Below are 22,800 nucleotides of genomic sequence, written 5' to 3' on the forward strand. Positions count from 1 at the left end.
CAGATTCTCACAGATAGAAAAGATACTGTTCACCAGCATGCGTACCCGGACAGACTGCCAGATAGACTTTTTACTGTTCAAGATTCTACCGACAGATAGACTATTACTGTTCAAGATAGACTTTTACTGTTCAAGATTCTACCGACAGATTAACTTGATAGACTTTTACTGTTCAAGATTCTACCGATAGATTAACTTGAGTTCACTTCACTTAACTCAGGTTACTTTTGAAGACTTACCATGGTTCACTTTATCTATAAATAGACAGACTTCGAAGACAGACTTCGAAGACAGAAGACAGGTCCAAATTTCAGGTCCAGATTTTAGGTTCAAATTCTAGGTCCATTTCTAAGGTCCAAGTTTCCATTTCAATTCCAAGGTCCAATCCTCAGAAAGACTTTTAGCTTTCCTTTTCCCTTTCCTCGAAAGACTTTTGTACTCTCCCTTAGAAAGACTTTTGTACTTTACTTTCTTTTGTAATCTTGTAACCTTACCTTTCCAGACAGACAATCTTGTAACCCTTTACAGATTTTACTTTGTAATCTTGTAACTCTTCAGACAGCTCTTATTTTCAAAGCTTGTAAGAAAGACAGTTTGTTTTCAAGTATAATCAAAGACAGAAGTATTTTCAAGTAAGATTTTATTTGTTTCAGTTTTATATTCCATACCCTGTTTTAATCTATTTTGACTATATCTATTTTGCTATTCTCTTCTTTATCAACTATTCTATCATTGTTTATGCTTCTATATTACTTCTGTGCTCACTCCTGGGTAGTCAATGGTATCTTTTTTTAAAGTTTCATCTTATGGTGTCTATTTCTATGATTTTTTCTCTTTATCAACAAACCAAGACACCAATCAATTTTTAGTATAGGCAACAATTGAACCACAAATCTCCTATTCAACCATCAAAAACTTTACCATTTAAACTAACTAGAACCCACTTATATTTCATTCCTATCTATTTATTATATTATATCTATTAAAAGTTGGATCCTACACTAAAGGATGCATTCTATGAAGACATATGTTCACTTTGCAAAGTGTACTAGTATAAATTATAAAAATATATAGCAATTTCCTACATTTAATTGGTATTACATGGACAAACAATCATTTGTACATGTCATTATTTGCCATGTGTCATTAATAATTGATAAATAGAAATAAAAGTATGAACTTAATGTTCACTATTAATATCATTAATATTTTGCCATATTTTCAATGATTTGGGTTTAAATTAGGACAATTAAATATGGCACATAAATGCCATGCATGTCCTTTTGAGTTACATATCAAGTAAGGGGGGGAAAAATATTAATAAATATAATAAAGAATCTATTATTTATAATGAAATTATTAATCTTTATTATTTTTATTAGGAATTGTTATCTATTAAGCTTTCATATTTAAAAGTTGAATCCAAAAACGTACAAAATGATGACACGTGCCCCTTTACCAAAATATATAACATGACATATGTCATCTTTTAGAGTGATGTAAACTTACAAAGCCCAATGATAAATAACAATTCATACACTTCATAAATATTTGACAATAATAATGAGTCTCATTAAATACTCTTCAATAAATCAGTTACTCCAAAGTTTGTAAAGTCTATTGCATTTAATTCAAGAGTAAATGGCCTCCTTAAATTACTCCTAAAAAAACTCTCATTTTTACCTTAACTGGTTTGTCACTTAATGCATAAAAATTACACTATTCCCAACAAAAAAAAATTTAGAGATAATTACAACATGCTACAAAAGTAGTTACATGTTTAAAGGGTTTTTTTTAAAAAAAAAAAAAACTCCATCAAATTACTCCTAAAAACCCAATGAAAAAAATAAATAAATATTCCATTTTCATTACATTAATCGGCTGGCCATTTCATATAATTATATAGATATTTCTAATTTTACTTTAAAAAAAAAAATAAAACTCTCAAAAATATTTGCTTGTCATTATAGTACATGAGGTTTTTTTTTTTTTTTTTTTTGAGAAAGTAGTACATGAGTGTTGAGATCCAAAATATCACAAGTGTTGAAATCTAAAAACTAAAAGGCTCTCAAAGATAGGGAATGCCCAATCCGCCAACCAAGGCCCACTTAAAATAAGTAAAAGGACGCCTAAACCCATGAATGGGCAAGCTCTGCGCCTTGGAAAATGAAGGAAAAAGGAAACAATGGAGCTTAGCCCAACCTTTGTGAGAAGAGCTCTCGAAGAGCCTAGAAAGGAATTGGACCAAAATACCTTGGAACTGCCAAAACAAAAAGGATCCTCGAGAAGTGCAAGAAATGATCAACTGTGATTTGGACGGCTCAAGGAAGCATGCTTGTAGACACAGGGAACAATGATGAGCATGTCCCATCAGCCGCCTATGACTCAGAAAAAGAGCCAATGACTTAGGAATCAACACTTGATAAAAAGAAGTCTAGTACCTCAAGAAATGAAAAAATGTGAACCATGAAGGAAGATGACTGGGGATCTTTTAGCATGACAGGAAGGAATCTACCCATTTAAAGATAAGGACATAAGGTGAAACAGCCAAGAGTAGGGGTCAGAAAAGGTCCATCTAGAAGCTTTAGGAAAATAAACTTAAAAGTCAGCCCTTAAGACCCCTCCAAAAGAGGAAGTTCAGCTGAGGACTTTTTGGGGGGAAACCTCAAAAGAAGTAGTGAGAAAATAAGGGAAGGACCGGCCATCAATGTTGTTGATACAACATTGAGTCTGATACCCAAGGCAGCAAATGGAGGGAATCAATGGTATACCAAAAACGCTAAGAAGGTACTATAAAAGAGGGATCAAGCCATCAACAAAAGGCATTCAGCAACACTTAATCAGAGTAAAAAGAGATTTTAAAAGACTCATTTGAACCTCAAAAAATAGAGGAAAGAGGGAAGTACTATGAGGGATCCTAAGATAAGTGTTAAAAAATACACTTGGATTCAAGGGGATTCAAACCTCACAAACCTTGGAAGTCTACAAAGAGCTATCTAAGTCTATGACTTTTGAACTTATTTGAACCTCATGGCATATCCCAGCAAGGAATAGGACTCAATGTACTAAAACTCAAAATAATGACATGTCACTTTATTTTTTAAGGATCTCTGACGTGTTTTTTCTTTATTTCCTTGTTGTTCTTTAGCTATTTATTTTACAATATGTATATGTTTGCATGTATGGACATGTACATGTTGTAGGGCCCACGCTTTGTGCACAACTTGATTTGTTATCAACCCAATATAGCTGCAGTGAACTAAACTCAGTCTACCAAATAACAAGTAAAAAGCCTAGGATCCTTGTTTCTACTTAGGCCTGGATACTGTCAAAAATAAGAACCCACAATGACTAATTGAAAAAAAATGATATATATATATATATATATATATATATATCGGGACTAAGAAGAATGGTTGGGACAACAAACATCCATCGCGTTCGTATTTTGGATATCCATATAACCATCAAAGACTGTTGAAGTGACTAATTTTAGTTATCTAAATATTGTATCTAATAGTGATGATCCCCACTATGATCCTTACATACATGATACTAAATATAGTTAGAATAAACACATTATCTAATTGTGAAAATAAATATATTTTAATTTTCTAAATATAGTTAAAAAAAATATATAAAATAGGAAATTTTTTGAATCCAAAAATTGCAATAGAAAATAAAAAGGGAGGTTTATGATGATTTTAAAATCTTTTATACTATTACTAAGTAATCCAGTATCCTTATGCGTGAAGATACTAGGTAATCCAGTATCCTTATGTATGAAGATAATCAATTCAATCGTTGTGGTTGATCTCTATTATGGATTTCTGACCAGATTTTCCATAAGGCATCGCACTTCCTTTGGCAACGTCCACTAATTCAAAACTTAACTTGAAATTCATATTTCGACCCGAGTGTTTTTGGGATGCCCACTTGGCTCGAGGGATATAGCTCAATTGGTAGAACTCTGCTCTTGGGTCGTTGCGATTATGGGTCAGATGTCTAATTGTCCAGGCGATAATAATAGTATCTTATACCTGAACCGATAGCTCACATTTTCTAAGTAAAAGCAGATTGATTAGAAAATTCTAGTAAATCATTGATTTATTTGGTGTCTAATGTACATGTATAATTCATTTCTACTAGATAGAAAATTTATGACGTTCGAGAAAAAGGATCCAACGACTTCGAAAAAATTGATTATTGACTACTAAAGTAAGTTTCTTTGACAAAATTAAGGCTTCTTAACAAAATTAAGAATTATTGGGTATATCAAATTAAAATGAGTGTAATTATGGTATGGTCCCTACATAAATTTAGACACATGCGCAAAATTGAATTCTAATTGAACTTTTTCTAAACTTTGCTTTTATATATATATATATATATATATATAGATTTTGGGTAAATTACAAAGTAGATCCCGATTCATTTACACCATATCACAATTTGGTCAATAACCTTTCAATTGTGTCAATTTAGTCCCTAACATTTTCAATATCGTGTCACCTTAGTCCAAATTGTTTTTTAGATAGAAAACACTGACATATCAAACAAAACAGTTAAAAAAAAAAAAAAAAAAATCATACCACATCAATTGCTAATTGTACTGCCAATGCCATCTGATTTATAAAAATAGAAAAAATAAATAAAACACCCTCTTCAAAAGCTTTAGCCTCAGCTTCCAACGGTCCCAAAGGAACGTTCAACCTTTTACTGAGAGCACCAACCACCAATCCCATCTCATCCCTTACCACAACACCCACCCCACACACACGTTGAAAAGGAAAAATAGCCACATCCGCATTAATTTTGAACAAAGGAGCAGTGAGTGGATTCCAAGCACGAGAGCACACAGCAGAAGCAAGAGGGAGCTTCGCATTTACAGACCAGAACTCACTGATAAACTGCCCAACCTACTGCACTAGCAACAGACTCGACAGAAATTTCTTGCCATTTCGTTTCTAATTCCTTCTTGTCCATATAGCCCTAGCAATAGAGATAGCAAAAGATAAGGCATCATCACTACATTGTTGGCTGTCCGAAGAAACCAAAGCAATTCCATAAAGTTCTAAAACTGCATATTAAGCCGAGACTGAAAAATATCAGTTATCTCCCACACTTCCGCAGCGGATTTACAACTCCAGAACAGGTGACCCGATAATTCCCCTTCTACACCACAAAGCTCACACTTATCATCCACCAAGATACCTCTCCTAAGATTAGATAGACAAGGTAGAATATTTTTGCAAGCTCTCCAAGCAAAGTGCTTCACCTTATCAGGAATTTGTAGACTCCAAATCTTCCCCCAGAAATTCTTAATCGCCCCATCATTGGAGCAGCTGCCTCTCTCCGATTGGTTACGCAGGTTCAAGGCCACCATATATGCACTTCGAACAGAGAACATTCCATTAGATGTTGCATTCCAGACAGACTTCACCACCTCAGCTTTCCACTCTCCACGTTCACTGTCAATCAACTCAGAAATCCGAGTATGATCCTCAAGCAAATTCTTGGGAGAAGAGACTTTGAAGGTCAATGGATTTGGAAGCCATTTATCATATCAAATCCGAATTTTCTGACCATTCCCCACCCTCCAACTCATACCACTCCTAACAATACATTGAGTTATTGTAGAAGCCACATTTTATCGTTTTCTATGAATTTTATATCTAAATATTCTACACTCTTTGAGCCTAGAAATGTATCTTTGTTGGAATATCTTTTTAAACCCTTTTGTAATGGTCAATTGCATGAAAGCTGGCATCTTTTTAACTACTTCACACGTCATAGCTAAACTAATCCAAGATCCTCTTCCTACACTAAGAAGTATCAAATCAAAAGATCCTAGATATATACCATAATGTTCAGATTCGAGTAAAGCTTGCAACTTTAAGCTATGATTGGTCATGAATCATGATAGAGATAAAGGGGTTGAGGAAATCAAGGCCAATGGACACGACTTCATCATGTACTTTATCTAATTTCATGTTGTCTCATGTTTGTTGTCTTAGAGCTTTCCCATTAAAGGTACTAAAAATGCTAAATGCTATTTTTTAGCATTTTTAGCACCTCAAATGATAAAAATACACTTTCATCAAACATGCTAAATCTTCCATCAAAGAGCTACAGTGAGCTATTATCAATATAACAAATCATTGTAGCTAGATTGTAAATAAAAAAAATAAAAAAAATAAAATAAAATAATAAAAAAAAAAAATTGTTCTTTATTCACCAATAGATCTATTTCTCATTTCTGTCTCTCTTTCCTATCTCACGTCTCTCTTCCCTCTTCTCTCTTCTCTCTCCCGTGGTTCATGGTCTGTGGTCTGGCGTTGTCTCTTCTTCCAAAACCCGATCTCTACTCTTCCCTAATCTCTGCTCATCGCCGATCAATAACAGCTCTTCGTCTGCAACATCGCTAGCTCATCTTCGCCTCCATCTCTCAAGTTCGATCTCTCTACTCTCAATCACTCGATCTCTCTACTCTTTGGCCGCAACATTGCCAAGTCACCTGTGTCTCTAATTCACCTCCATCGCTAACATTGCCCACTCGCCCTCACTAGTTCAGATCTATGATTATCTCTCTCTCACGCCTTGGGTTCCCATTTACAGGTTGTGGATTTGTACAGGGGTTCTAATTTGGGCATATTTTGGTGGGTTTGTGATTTGGTTTTGGATGGGTATGGTTTGTGGTGGATCGGTGGTGGTTGATGGTGGGTGGATATGAGTTTTATGGTTTGGTTTTGGGTTTGGGTTTGTTTTTGTTTGTGATTTTGGTGGTTGAGGGTTGAGGTTGTGGGTGGTGGTGGCTATGGCAATGAGTGTGGCAGTGGTGGCTGGTAGCAATGAGTGTAGGCAGTAACAAGAGGGTGGGTTTTGCAATGGGTTTGAGAGAAGACAAATACATAAAGAAAGAGAGAGGAAGAGATAGATTGAGAATTAAAAAGATTTAAAAAATAATAAATAAATAATATTTTAATAAAATGGTAAAAAATATAAAACTTTTGATGTTGAGTGTATTGTAAAGTGGTATATTAAAGTAAATAAAGTAGGATTTTGAGATGTCAAATGCTAAAATATTTGCATTCTTTGATGAGAATGCTCTCACAATGAAATCTTTTTTCTTTTTCATAATGTACAAATCCACAAAGAGGGGATGACAAGGTATATACAACTCGAATACAACCATTACTTTTTCCTTTTTCCTTTTTTTTTTTTTACCTTTTAATTTCTAGCCAACTCATGCACCGACGTTGATGGATGCAATCCTATCTTAATTTATCCATGTGTGCATGTTATAAAATATATATATATATATATATATATATATTTCACGCCTTTTCCCTTGGACATTACCTGGACAACTAGCTTCATTTGGCTTTAGGGTTCAGCTAAAATTGTCACCAGCTACCGGTCAGATATATAGATACCCCAAGCCCAACATCAACACTCCTTTTGTGGTTAGAGTACTCATTTCGATGAGGTGAACTTGGAACTAACACAAAAATCTAATGTACTCATCCTTTCATTACTTAGCAATCAAAAATAAATAAATCCTCCCATTATATATATGTATGACAATAGGTGATGGTGACACACCTATCAAATACTACATCAACATGCCTTAGATCTAAAATGAATTACTATAACACAGCCAACATCAACTCTCCATACATTCAAGTCATTCATACTAGAAAAACTAATACATTTTTCAAAATGTCTCCAAAGAATTGGAAGACACTGCATCTAATCAACACTACATGAGTAATAATTTCATCCTAAATTCACGTCTTCACCTTCCTCACGAGCAATGGAAGCCGAGAGAATTCCAAGGTCCTGATTTAAGAATGTTAATGCAGACTCGCACTCAGAGATTATTCTCGTTACAGAAGAGGGCTCACCAGCAATTGTTTCAGATGATCCAACAGCGAGAGCTGCATGGGAGTCTCTAAGATTCCTCAAGTTCCCTAGGAACTGTAACCAATGCAGAACAATATCCAAATTAGTGATTATGACAGTTGCTTCAGAAGCAAAAATATTTCTTCAAAGAAGTCCATGACAAAAAACTACCTAAGTACAAGATTGACATTGATGTAAACTGTTATGATTAAGCCTAAATTTGAAAAGAATTTAGATATAATGCAATTCTGTTTTTGATAAATAGTACTTTTACTCATAAAGACGAGATTTTATGTACATAAAACTCTTGTAAACAGAAAAACACTCTTTGATAAGTAATAATGCTTCATTGAATAATATACTTTATAGTAAAATACATAGAGTATCTACAAGTGAATGGCTAACACTAACTCCAAAGCACCGAGACCACTCAAATAGAGATTTCATAAACAAAGATTTTAGCTCAATAATTACCACAATGAAGTAGCAAATGATCTACCGTCTCCCCACTACAACAACACATAATGCACCAATCAACAAAATCCCTTCCTCTACCCCTCAAATTATCACCTATAAGGATCTTATCCCATATAGCAATCCATACAAAGAAAGAAACACGCAGAGGAGCCTTCACCTTCCAAACACCTTTCCAAGGAAAGATAATGGGCAAGGGACTTCTTAACTTATTATAAAACGATTGGATATCGAAATCCCCATTCTCCGTCAACTTCCATTGCATACGATCTCCATTCTCAGTATGAGGTAAATTAGAACCCAAAGTACGGAAAAATTCATCCACACCACCCATCTCCCAGTCATTTGGTCTCCGAATGAAGTGAACATCCCAACTTCTCTGATACTCTGTCCCCAACTATTCAAGAGAGGAGGCCACTGATGCCTCTTTATTGGAAGCAATCCCATACACACCCGGATAGGTCAATTGAAGTGGAGAATCCCCACACCATTGATCTGTCCAAAGCTTCACTCTATCCCCCACTCCTACCTCAAACCATGTACCCCTCTATCTAGCTTGGAAGTCCATCCCCCCATTCTTCCCCAAACTTTAGAGCTACAACCCTTCTCCACATTAGTAAATTCTTATTCCACTGCTTTAGATCCGATTTTAGTGCTTTCAATTTGTTCACCAGGACAAAACTAGGCAAGCCATGAACATGATAGGAATTCCACCACATCTCACCTTGTGGGTAAACCCCTCAATTTTCACCAAATATTTTCAAATCTAAAAGGACTGCCCCTTTGCATAAACCAACACCATGATCAAAGGTTTATGGAATTGTCAGCTGGTAGATTGGCCATTTTTGGGATCTGCTGGGGCGTCAAGTGGTATACTGATGATGTGGGATAAAAGAATTGTAGAGAGAGTTGACAAAGTTGTGGAAAACTTCTCCCTTTCATGCAAATTCTGAGTGTGTACTGGTTTTAAGCAGGCCTTTCACAGGGGTTTATGAGCCAAATATTGATTAAGCTTCTTGGATTGTGCATATATCATCAGAATATTAAAAAAAAAAAAATCAAATTTTAGGGTGGGATCTAAAATTTCGATTTTTGTTTTTCAAGGTTAAACAAACTTTTTTTATAGGTAAGTTGCACACACCCATTGGGTCTTGAACCCACAAGCTCACCTTTCATTTCATTATTATGGAAGAATGAAGTGCCAGTTGAGCCTCATTAGCAAAAACTAACTTTTTATTCTTTAAGAATTTGGATTTTAGGTTATTTTCATTGGATCCGGAGGATTTAGGTTATCTTAAGTAAATGGTATTAAAATAAAAGATGCCATTTACTTGTAGAATCCTGAGGATCACTTTGTTATTTTTAAACATGGCACCAGCACTGACTGCAGGTAAATAAGAGTGCAGTTGTAAGCATTTTGAAAAAATATGGGGCTTGTCACAGTTTGGCAGAAACCTGAGATCACTTTGTAATTTTTAGACACTGCACCTCCTAGCATTGACTAGTGACTACCCCTCTTCGTTAAAAATCTAGATTCTTCTCAATCAAATGAGAGAGTTTCACTTGAGCAGAAACTCAAAAGAAAGGGGAGACAGCACTGTTGCAAGGAAGAACCTATTCAAGTTATACAGATTCTAGTTTCGGTTTCAGGTAAGTGATGATTCCATGATTTTTCTTCCCTTGGCCAAGTCTTGCTCCTATTTCTTGAGGAGTTACTTCTCTGTTCCAGAAATATTTACCTTCCTCTCTTAGTTTGCTGCCTTAGTTCTCAATCTGTTAAGTATGTTCCTGGTGTTTCAGATTTGAACTTCATCCTTAATGCCAAAATCAAGTTGGTTGGTTACAGCTTTGTATGAATTATGGTTGCTGGTGATAACCTTTGATGAAACCCATAGTTCCATACTTGATCGTTTGATTCTTAATTTGTTTCTCAGATTTGATTTTCAAGTATATGAATTTATTTTACTCAAATCATGAGGTGTATGCTGAAATCATGTTTGAACTCTTCAATCCATTGCTGGCACTATTTTGCAGCATCATGTTCTGGCCTAATTCAGTTCCAACATGCTGGGTTATCTCCATAGAAAAGGCAGTTTCGATTTTACACATGTTAATACTTATTTCTAGTTGCTGTTCCACTGTGGGTTCTTGCTGTCCTGTTCTAGTTTTGGTACTGTTATGCTACTTCCCAGCACTTACATGGAGACATTTTTTTTTTATAGGTAAAAAAAAGTTTTATTGAAAAATGATAAGCATGAAAAAACACAAGGTTCACGATGGTGAACAAGTAGAAAAAAGACGTAAAAATAAGCAAACAAACACTAAGCTATACTAAGAGACAAAAGAAAATCCATGATAGTAGAACAATCTGAGAGGCCCCAACACCGAGACCAATCAAAAAGGGTCCGTCTGCATAACTCCAACAACTAATCCAAAGATTTCCCCATATCCTCAAAAGTACGCCGATTCCATTCAGTCCAAATATTACACATTAAACAACCCAGAACCAGGTTCCAAATATCAGAATTATGTTTCCCAAGCCAATGTTACCAACAGAAAAATAAGTCTGCAACGGAACCTGGCATGACCCAATCAATCCCAAACAGCCGAAGCATATACATCCACAGAAAATGAGCAACCGGACAAGAAATCAACAAGAGATCCACAGATTCCTCGTTACAGCAACACATATAACAACAATTTGCCAAAATGCAGCCACGGAGCATAAGATTATCCAAAATAAGGATCTGACCATGAGCTGCTGTCCACATAAAGAATGCCACCCTTCTAAGAACTTTTACTTTCCAAATGCCCTTCCAAGGGAAAGTAGGAAGAGTTACATTTCAAATCTTATGAAAAAAAGACTGAACATCAAACTTCCCACTTCCATTAAGACACCAAAAAAGTCTGTCACTACCTTCACCCCTAGGAATTCGAGTTTGAATGAAGTGAACATATATGTGAAATAAACCAGATTTGAACTTCAGTCCATTGAATATATTGGCTAAGCTGATTTCCCTTATGTTTTGGACTCATAGTTGAATAAATTCACTTATCCTTCGTTATCTAGTCAAGAGCTAAATGTGGTACATCCTAAATCCCACAAACCTGGTCTTGGGCATCTTAAATATATTTCTTGTTATCAAATTTGTAGTCTACACATCTTGTGATATAATTATAAACTTTGGCCTCATCTAAATTGATGGTGAGTATTTCATTTGAAACCCTAGCAAATAGAATGTGTCTTGGACCAGGGACAGAGCTACCTTATGGTGCCCCCCCCCCCCCCCTCGGGTCCAAAATTTTAAATATATATGTGTGCGCGCACACGCAAGCACATGCATGCAGGTCTTGACTAATGAGTCTATACCATAACTCGGTCACCCAAACAAAAATTCCTGGCTCCACCCCTGTTTTGGACCCACTTGATAAAGATATGTGGGAATTTGGCTATGTGAACTTTGGACCTCATCCAACATGGTGATGGGCATATATGAACTTTAGAACTTTCCCTAATTAGTGGTAAGGATATATGTACCATTTTCAAGCTGGATAATCAGAATTCTGAATAACCTCACCCTGTGAACTTATTGCGCATTCTTCCATATGCTAGAATATGTACTGCATATGTGAACTTTGTACCCATCAGGTATGACATTCTGAACTTTGAGGTGGCTCCTTGATATACTAAAATCTACTTGTTCTTGAGCCATCTAACCTCCATAATCATTAGAATTCTATTTGATTATGAGACTGAGGGCCACCATGACATTTGGTACCTTTCCAACATTATTCAATTCTATCATGAGCAAGGAACTTCGGATCATTTGAATTCTGATACTTTAATAAATTTGTTATTTGAACTGCTTTGAACTTCTTACAACTAAATCTTAGATAGTCATAATTGAGATATTAAGTTTTTTTTCACATATTTAATATATCTTTCATTACTTATCAAAAAATAATTTTTTTCTCTATATGATCATAGACTAAACTAAGTTTAGTTGCTTTGTGCGATTGATGTGATTTTGGGCTAGTCAGACCTAGAGATTTCACCGTATTGAGTCTCAGGTCGTGAAAGTTTCAAAGCTATATCACTATGCACTAATAAATGATCCACATTCTCGCCATTACATCTACACATGCAATTCCAGTCAACCTGAGTTATGGCTTTATGCCTCCCTTTGTTGGATTGTTACAAGTCAAAATTACACACACAGATGTCCATACAAAAAAGGCCACCCTTCAAGGAGCTTTATTACTCCGCGGTATTCCAATGAAAACACACTCCAATAGAACCTTATTTAGAGCAAACATTAAATTGACTTGTTAGCCAATCTCCAGGTCAAACAATCAGGACCCTCTTCTCTTGGGACAATAGCATACAAAGTATCAAACAATTAATCCATATATTGTAATTCCCAATCATTGAGAGCTCGTATAAAGCATATATTCCACAATCTCCTCTTCAATCTAAGATGTAATTTCGTCATAAAACTTGTATCCAAGATAAAAGCATAATTGACACTTTGCCTCAATCAACAGCCTTGTAACCTTATGTTACCCCCCAATGTCGGGAGACCCTGAATGTGTGATAGATTCACAAACTGCTAGATCTGTATACTTATCTCTATGTATTTCACAAAAAGTTTTATAGAGAAAGACAGGGAAGGAGGGAGAGCAGATAGGTGAATGGGTTTTAGACGGAAAGACCAGGGAATGCTTGCATGCATCACAAGGGATCCAAGCAGACCCCACCTCACGAGAAGGTACACCCTGCATCAGGTATATGCTTCTCCTCTCTCACAGTTGGTGGGACCCACCAGCTGTGAGAGAGGGGAAACATATACCCGCAGCAGGGTATATTTTCCCCCACCTCACAGGATGCACTTGTGTGCACACACATGGAAAGGAAAAAGATTTTTAAAAAAATGAAAAGGGGATCAGAAACTAAGAGGTGAAGTTGTTGATTGAGTGAATGCTTAGTAGTGCATACATCACATCAATAGGCAAACACAAAGTAATAATAGAAACAGTTACGGAAGAGATGAGAAACTAGGACATATTAACTTCATAGATACGTATAATAAGGGAAATGAAAAACTCAGGAAAGATGCAATCAGCAATTGCATTATCATATATCCAAATATGTTAATATCAAAATATACAAGTATCATACTATATAAAGTATACCATATTGGTAAAGTAAATTGCCATCAGCATTTCAGCTGGGGGCTTATTTAAGTCTTAGTCTAATGACTCTAATCTGAAAGGAACCTCAAAGAATCCACATAATGAGATAATTAAGCATATAAATGGTTTTTTGCATATAAATTTATCAAAACCGTATGAAAGGAAAAGCATATAATCAAAGATAAAACACATCAATAGATTAGCAGTTAGATACCTTCAAAAGCATCTTGTATGCCTCCAATAAGCGATTTGCAGCAGGGCCAAACCCATGGAGCTGTGGTACCTCCATCATGTGTGTCCAGGGCCGAATTTCCTACAAAAAAACAAAGACATATATATTCAATAACTGCAGTACAGTATGTGAATGTACACATACTAGCATAACAAGATAGTTTGATGGGATGATTCCTAAGTATCAAGAATAAACGTCAACAATTTCCATGGGATTGCAGAAGTTCAATAGATTTTAATCTTAGAACCTTTTCAACTAAAATGAGGCTGCAACAAATGGTAAAAGCCAAATCATATATGTAAGTGTGCAATTTAGAAAAAAGAATCACAAGTATATAATAGCACAACTACTCTTTGCTGGTTGGTACAAATAAAATAGAAAAGCGAGATGTTAATGAGAGGAAGAGCATGCCAGACCTTGGTGTAAATCATATTGAATGATCTTGCAGTTTCTAGAAAAGATTCCAAATGTGCCCGCAATTGGGATTCCACCCCTGCATATTCCTCATCTGGGTTGTAAGCATGCTGAATGCACAAGGCAAAAAATTTATCAGAATCAGACAAAAGGAAGAAGCACAAACCATACATAAATACCAGACAAATCTCAGAGTACATAGAAAAAATAGCAAACAAAGTCAAAATTACACATTGTCAGAAACAGAGTGGATCAGAATGCATCAGAAAGATAAGAAGTTGGTAATAAATAATATATTGAATGCTCAAAGTCAAAGGGAGAAAGACCAAAGTAAAAACATCTTGACTCAATTTTATCTTATTCCCTCAGGCCAAGATCCAATCCTATGCTGTACTACAACCAAAGCCTACCCCTCTCAGACTTGTGCTACGACCCAAGGGAACATAAACTTGTTATCAGTAAAGAATTATCTCAAGATTTCAAAAATAATTTATTAATTACAAGTAACAATTATCATCAAACTTATCAAAAAACAAGTAATACTCCCCAAATATTCTTTTCTTTTCTTTTCTTTTTTTTAGCTAACAGAAATTACTAAATGCACAAAAGGGCACAGTTCTTCTACATGGAGAACATACAAGAGAAATGCCCTGAAATGAAAACAAAAAATGGCAAAACACAAACTAAATTCTGAGATGGTAAAATCCAACCCAAGGGGAGAAAGAGAAGCCACTTGCTGCCGTCATCAACTCAAACCTTAAAACATATGCTTCAATTGAATTACAAAAAGCTATAGAGGTTTTAATGCTACTTGAAGAGGAATTCTTTACACCTTTAGATTAATAAATGTCTAAATTTTGTGCCATAAACTATAAGAAAATGTGGAAGGAATGAATTAGGATTTCTTTCATCTAAACAAGAAAATTTTGGAAAACTCCATGGATGGAATGGGTTATGGCGGAGCATTAGTGAAGGATGGGAAACTTACGCTAAGCATTTCTCTTTTCGCGGTGGGGGATGGTGCTCATATTCTGTTTTGGCATGATAAGTGGACTGGGGATGTTCCTTTCAAAATTCTTTAGCCTAAGTTATTTTTGTGTTCAGCTAATAAGGAGGCTTGTATTTCTGAGGTGTTAAGCCCTTCAATGGGTGATAATGACAAAGTGTAGGGTTTAAGATTTCAGAGGGAATTCAATGATTGGGAGTTGGCAGATTCCTACTCCTTTCTTCATTTCGTCCAAACCCGAATTCCTAGGGGTGGAGGGTGTGACAGACTTTGTTGGGATCTTAATGGCAGTGGGAAGTTTGATATTTGGTCCTTTTATCATAAGATTCGAAATGCAAATCCTTCCACCTTCCCTTGGAAAGTTAAGGTTCCTAAAAGGATGGCTTTTTTTATGCGGACTGCAGCCCAAGGTCAGATTCTAACTTTGGATAATCTTATGCTTTGTGGTCGCCCTTTGGCGAATCGTTGTTGTTTGTGCTGTAGCAACGCGGAATCTGTGGACCACCTGTTACTTTTCTATCCGATAGCTCATTCTTTGTGGATGTATATGCTTCGGTTGTTTGGGATCGAATGGGTCATCCCAGGTTCGGTTGTGGGCTTATTTTTTTGCTGGTATCATTGGCTTGGGAAGCATAGCTCTGATATTTGGATTTGGTTCCTAGTTGTTTAATGTGGACTATTTGGACTGAACGAAATCAGCGGTCTTTTGAGGATGAGGAGAAAACTGTGATTCAGTTATTAGAGTATTGCCAGCGGACACTCTTTTATTGATCTAGATGTTGGGGTTATTCAGATTGTTCTACCCTTTTAGATTTTCTTTCATCTATTAGAATAGATTAGGGGTTGCTCCTGTCTTTTTTGTTCTTTTTTTCTCTTTTCCTTTGTTCACTACCGTGAACCCTTTGTGTTTTTCTTGCTACTCTTTTATTAATAATATTCTCTTTTTACTTATCAAAAAAAAAAGTATTTGCCAAAATAGGAATCTAAGGGACACATATCCTTACCCTAATATAAGGAGTTCCCATGCCAGAAACAGGTGGGAGAAGAAGAAAATCTAAACTAAATTTTTCCAAGCCATTCAAATTATTTGACTTGATAATCACTTTAACATGATGAAAATTACTAAAAGCACAGAGGGTGGTATTTATTTAATAGTATTAAGTAATTGTTTTATAACCATCAGATATTAAGGAACAGATGTTTGATCAGACGTTACTTTTTTGTAATAGTGATATAAGACAATAACAAGAAATTGTTGGAGAACCATAAATCCGAAAGGCTAAAGCTAAGAAGTGCGCCAACAAAAGCAAAAATTCCTTGAATCAAAGGCCTTAAAAACAAACAGGTTCTTAACCATGTTTTATAATCATCAACTCCAAAATATTAACATAGAAATGATGATATCAATTTAGTGACTAGGTATAAATCTTCTTAGTAGAAAAAATTCACGAGAAGCTCCCCAAAAATAATTGTGAAAGGCAATTTAGGGCTAAGGAGAAGAGAAAACCTTTGATGCCAAATCATCAACCTTCTGTTGAAGATTCAACAGTATCTTAGATTGTTCTGAAAGCTTAGTCTCCAGCTCAGAAACATCTGGCCTGCAAATGAACTTCGATTATAGGAACAGAATGTTACTAAATCTGAAGGAAAAAGTCACTAAAAGAAATTCCCAAGAAAAGAGAGAGAGATAAATTCAAACCCTCCCCACCCCCCCCCCAAAAAAAAATAAAATAAAAAGCCTAAAATTAAATGATCTATGACATGTAAAAAACAAAATTCACTTTACTTGAATAAATAAGCTTGCGTTTGGATTGCATTGGGGATGAAAAATTTTTGCGTTTTGCTGAAAAAATGGTGGGTCCCACGGTACTGTTCATGCACTTTTTGGTATTATTCATAAGCCCAACTATACTATTTCAACTAACTTTTACCTTTATCTACAGTACTTTCAACAATAAGTTTTCAGTTTCAGCAAAATAAATGGTATCCAAACAGACCCTAAGATACAAGGAATTTTTATTTTCATTTTTTGCTAATATTGCACAATTTAAAGAAAATGGTGAAGCAGGCTTCATGTTGCCACGTAATAAAGAAAATTCTATATGTAAAATAAAAGAAACAGCAAAACTTTTAAAAAAATTTAAAAATAATTATCGAAAGAAAATAAAAAGGAAATAGCAGGAGAAGTTGTAGTAGCAAGAGCAATAAAAGTAGTAATAGCAGAGGCAATACATAGTAGTGGTGGTGATTCTCTAAGGGCATGCTTGTGATAATATTTCAGCAATTTCCAAAAGAATCTCTCTCCCCCCACCCAAACAAAAATCTATGTTCTTAAACTTGCCAAGTCCTAAATGAACCCAAGAGAGCCCTAATTTACCATCAACATTTGTCATTGCCAACTCCATGTCTAGAATATTCCAAATTTCAAATGGTATATCTATTATAACACATGTAAGCCATCATCAATGCATTTTCTTATAAAATTCATGACATTTTTTAGTAGTGACAAGACACACAAGCCATCTGAAACTTAAAATAGACTTCCCCAAGTAGCAATGATACATAGTTGACATCATTCTTTGATAGTTAAGAACTTGAATTTGTTCCAAAATCATTCTTCATGTTTCTTTGTAACAGAAAGTATTACGTGCTGTATGTACAGGAGCAATACATAAGTAACCAAAAGGAAAGTTCTGAAACTGAGAGAATCTGGGATTTTCTGGTTTATATAGGAAAATGGTTTATATAGGAAAGGAAAATTTTTAAAGTTCATTTATGATGCTATGGTTTTATACACTTCAATAAGTAGATCTTTAGGGGGGAAATGGAAACAAAGATGGGATAAGAACATTCTTACAGTGGATATATTGATTGAATTTGAACATCTGCAGGGAACAACTTGCACTCTTCAGAGAATATTTGAGCTTGTTTTTCTGCAATAGAATCTATAAGTTGTATATCCTTTGCTATCTGCTCATCAATGCTGAAATAGAACGCAAACCAGATTTCAGGTTCAAAGAAATTTGAGAAATCAGATAGCAAATATTATGCATTTATTATACAAGTTACTGATAGTTTTATGAACCATGATTGATCTTCGCCAAACATGAAAACTTAGTTGTCAACCAAACATTAAAGTCAGAATCATCACAACCTCCATTCTGGATTATCAGCATAGATGCTTGCCTCCACAAGATCTACAATAAGACGAAGCATTTCAGTGCGGTCCTCATAGCTTCCTCGTCCCTGAAAGAGGAAAATGTATTTAGCAAAAAAATTGAGGAAATTCACATGACAACAAGGTTTGGCACATTCAAATATAATCTACAGTTCATGATACTCTAATAAAACATATGATCCACACATTTGGTTCTTCTTATGTATTAAGAAGAAGATTAGAATCTCACCTAGATGCACTATGCAGTCTGATCCAAATCTTTTGAATCATAATTTTTCTAATCCTTTTTCTCTAATATCATCTAGTCTATCTTCTACTGCAAACTTAATTTTCCATGAATATGCCAACATAAATATGTTCCACATTTATTGTTTCCATGAAGGCTTGGTCACTAGCCTTTTGGGGACAAAGTTTACTTATCGAAAGAAATGAAAAGAAAAAATAATAAAATTTGTTTCCAAGAAGGCTTGGCATTAGAAGCTTATATCTTTTCACAGCTCCCCCGCATTTTTTGCAAAAAGAAATAGAAAATTTTGTTAAAAATTTAGGATACGCCAGCATTATATGGATTTCAATTTGGTTTCTCCAAAATAAAATCCAATTTTGGTTGTCTAACTTCCATAGCATTGTTGACCTAGCCTTGTACAATCTTGAGCTATCTTCCACCCACTTTGCAGGCATTCCATTTTTGAAAAACTAAGAATATTGTAATCTGACATCCAAACTCCTTATTACTCAGATACACTACAAATATTCCCAACTTCAAATCACTACCAGTAAGACAAACATTCATTGGACAAGCATTAAAAGCATAACCACCCTAAATTACTATGAGAATAAAGCTTGTTCAGGTATTTCAACTTCAGCAAGGCTCACTGTCACCCCATGAGCTATTGCACTACCCATAGACCCTGCACGGACCCACAAAGTGATGGGACATAGCAAGGTAGTCAAAGGACAAAAGGTGACTTACAGCACCAAGGCCTTCTACCAGAGACATGAGGCACCAAAAAGGCACTAGCCTTATTGAAGTGAGGACCAAATCCAAAATCAATGTTGCAAACAAACATAGGAAACAAGTCTGTTTTCCAGAAAACGTTCTTTGGAAAACGACTCATTTTCTAGAAAACATTATCTATCGAAACAAACAAAGCATAAGTATCATGGGTTTATATAGTTTTGCGTCCAAGTTGGTCTTTTATATATTACTTTATTAGGTTTTTAGTTTACTAGTCAAACTTGGGAATCCTAATACTACTAGTACAAGAATGATATATATATATATATATATATTTATATATATTATAAATAGGTGGTGTTGATTAATAAATAAAGTATAGCACAGAGGCATGTTGGACTTCATGAGTTCTTTTCTCCCTCACTCTTCTCTCTATACTTCTTTTCTATCTTGTGCTAATGAGCACCATAGATTTGTCTTTTTTCCCTTCTTCCTTATAATCCCAAATCAAGCTCCTCTTTCAAATGAAAACCCTAAATCCACCACAACCAGTGATGTAGGAAAAACTCTGTTTTTTTTCCTTCCTCCTAATAACCCCAAATCAAGCTCCTCCTCTTTCAAATGAAAACCCTAAATCCACCACAACTAGAAATAGACAAATTCTGCAATTTTTCCTACATCACTGGTTCTAAAGAACTCTCCCAGATCACAAACTAGAACAGTATTCAATACCTCTCCTAATATGAGAAGGTTGATTCAGTTCATTTTCAAACAAGGCAAGTCTAGCTATTTCTTCCCTGTTTTTGGCTGAGGGGTTGCTTTGGCAAACAACATTGTGTGATTTAGCTCTTTGCTTCAAATCACAGGAAAAAAATTGGTTTGTCTGAGTAAACGCATGTTTTAGTGCTGGTGAGTTGCTCTTGTGTAAACTGGTTCTAGAGGACTCTCCTTGATTACAAACTAAGAAAAAACAATTAACCACCAGAGGAAGAAAGTGGATACTAAAATCTCCCCCACACCACCCCCGAAAAAAAGATGCACACTAGAAGAAAGATGCGAAATCTTCCTTAGAATCCAGGTTTTGCAAGAGTTAACAAGCCATAAAACAATTTTTTTTAAGTGTTTCAAAACATAAAACAGGTTACAATCAACTTTGTTGTAAAACTGAAAAGTTTCAAATAACACAAATTCTTCAAGGAGCTCATCACCTGACGCAGAAGAAACCTATCACAATTCCTACCTAATGCAATCCCTAAAAGAATTATTGTCAAGACAACCATCCACAAGACCAACAAACCATCATAACTAGGCCAATTCATGATTTTATTAGAAAGATTAACTACCTATCAAAAAGACAAAATAGGGCAGCAAGATTAACTAACCAAGAGACTCTTTCTTATATAAATATCTGATAAGAAACTAAGTTTTTGTGTTTGACTAGCTTTTATTTTGGAAGTTTATTTGTTTAAAGGTGAAGAAGAAAATAGCTTTAAGCAAACAAGCTAGCTTATTTCCTTAAAGCCATTATCTCAACATTAAGAAAATAAGCTCCCAAAAGAAAAGCTAGCCAAACTGAATTTTGTCCTTCAAAGGCAACCAACAATGACTATCCCTTCTGAAAAAATATTTTTTGATAAGTCCCTTCTGAACAAATATTAATAATACCATATTGTATGAAGAAAAACAAATTCACTCTATACCGTTTAAGTAAAAAAGAGAAGAAAAATTGCCACCTACAAAATGCATTTCCCTATTGCATTATGCAATGCCACCACAATAATTAACCAAAATACTAATACACATAGAAGGAACTGAACAACTAACTTGGATGGCTTCTGTATCTATGGTAGTCGTAATGCCTAGAAACTTTGCGATCTCTGCCAAATCTGCAAAAACAGAAAGTCACCATTTATAATTATAAAAATAGGTAAAATAAGCTGAAGCAGTCAACATAAGGCAAAGTGGGGCCACTTTCCAAATACACTGCTCCTATGCCTACCAAAAGGACTTCTTCAAATGGAATACACCTCAACCACTTTTTGAGGCATAACTCATTGAACACCAAAAATCGCAAAAACAAAGGGCCATCCCATAACTCACTGGCAATTAAGCAGAGAACTAACAAGTAATTAACCATCTCACCACCACACTTACACATGCCAGTCCACTAGGATGACCTTTTACGCAAGTTATCCAAAAAAAAAATCTCAAGGTGGCTATCCAAATAAAGAAAGCAACTTCCCTAGGCAATTTACAAACCCAAATAATTTTACCAAGAAATTGCATGTAATTATAACCACCTAATGCCTCATAATAGAAAAAAGGTTGTACTCAATCCACAAAACTCCCACTTTTGTGGAGTCTACAAAAGGTAATTGGTAGGTGACCTAACCCTAAAAAAGAAAAAAAAAATAATAATAAAATAAAATAAAATAAAATAAAATAAAATTGGAGGGTGGGCGGGAGTGCTGATCCCTAGTAATGCCTCATGATAGAACCAAAAATCAAATCTTTCTCTATGTTTCAGCATTTAATGCAAACTATGTCATATATGAATATTAGCAGCTCCAAAAAAAAAAAACATTTTCCTTTGATGACCATGTAAAACTTCCCCTCCCAAGAAAGCTACAACACTGATCTTCCAAAAGCATATATAAATCAAATATGGGTCTGTAGTAAAATTCAGTTCCTCAACTAGCAAAAGTTTTTTGTAACTAACTAAAACAAACACAAACTCTCAACATTTTCCTTTCAGATAAAACAGAACAACAATCCTACCTACACACCCAATTTCACAACCTGCTAAAATAGTCAATTTTAAATAACGAAAAAATAAATGGTGGGTCCGTGTGAAAAGTGTCAGACATGTAAAAAGTGTCCACCACTCACTCACAGTCAACCACTTGAGCATGTTATGTGGCGAAATTGGGCGTGTGCCTAGATTTATTCAAAACCCGAATCATAATGAATGAGAAAAGAGGGGTTACATTGGATGCGAGAAGTCTCTTCATCACGATCCATGGCGTCCCCTTGTGTACTTTGTTGAGAGAAAGGTGATTTATCACCCAATAGCCTGCAATTCATCAAGAATACAAAAAACCCATTTTCATTTTGTAAAAGACAGAAAGAATGGATTCAGAATTTGATGATTTTGCAGCAAATCGATTCAGCAAAAAAAGATAGATAGAGATCTAAAAGAAAAGAAGAGAGAGAGAGAGATGGAGGAGACCGGAAGAAGAGCCACTCGAGAAGAGCGTAGCGTTCCATGCCGGCAAAGAGGAGAGACTGAGCAGGAGCATTGGCTCTTGGGTAATTCAGCATCGCCAGCTTTCTCTGTATGTCTTCCATTTGCCTTGCTGCCATTTTCCCCAACACACACACTCTCTTCCTTTCCTTTTCTCTCTCGTTTTATTTGTATATTTTTTGAATGAGAAAACAAT

The 22,800-nt window shown here is 35.2% G+C and overlaps 1 protein-coding gene across 2 annotated transcripts; it reads right to left on the minus strand.

Annotated features, from left to right (window-relative positions):
* Window positions 1-7,502: 7,502 nt before the first annotated feature.
* Window positions 7,503-22,794, minus strand: LOC115987344 (AUGMIN subunit 7). 2 transcript variants are annotated; one of them, XM_031110871.1, is made up of 10 exons: window positions 22,590-22,794; window positions 22,348-22,433; window positions 21,185-21,246; window positions 18,379-18,470; window positions 18,082-18,207; window positions 16,732-16,822; window positions 14,221-14,328; window positions 13,787-13,885; window positions 7,908-7,980; window positions 7,503-7,842 (listed from the first exon to the last, which is right to left on the minus strand). In XM_031110871.1, exons 1-10 carry the CDS (start codon window positions 22,721-22,723, stop codon window positions 7,808-7,810), a joined length of 906 nt encoding a protein of 301 aa, XP_030966731.1. In that variant the 5' UTR covers window positions 22,724-22,794; the 3' UTR covers window positions 7,503-7,807. The 2 variants fall into 2 exon arrangements, with proteins under 2 accessions (XP_030966731.1, XP_030966730.1); XM_031110870.1 differs by having other exon boundaries at window positions 7,503-7,980.
* Window positions 22,795-22,800: the final 6 nt, after the last annotated feature.

Source organism: Quercus lobata, chromosome 4 (genome assembly GCF_001633185.2).
Source record: "Quercus lobata isolate SW786 chromosome 4, ValleyOak3.0 Primary Assembly, whole genome shotgun sequence".
Taxonomy (NCBI): Eukaryota; Viridiplantae; Streptophyta; class Magnoliopsida; order Fagales; family Fagaceae; genus Quercus; species Quercus lobata.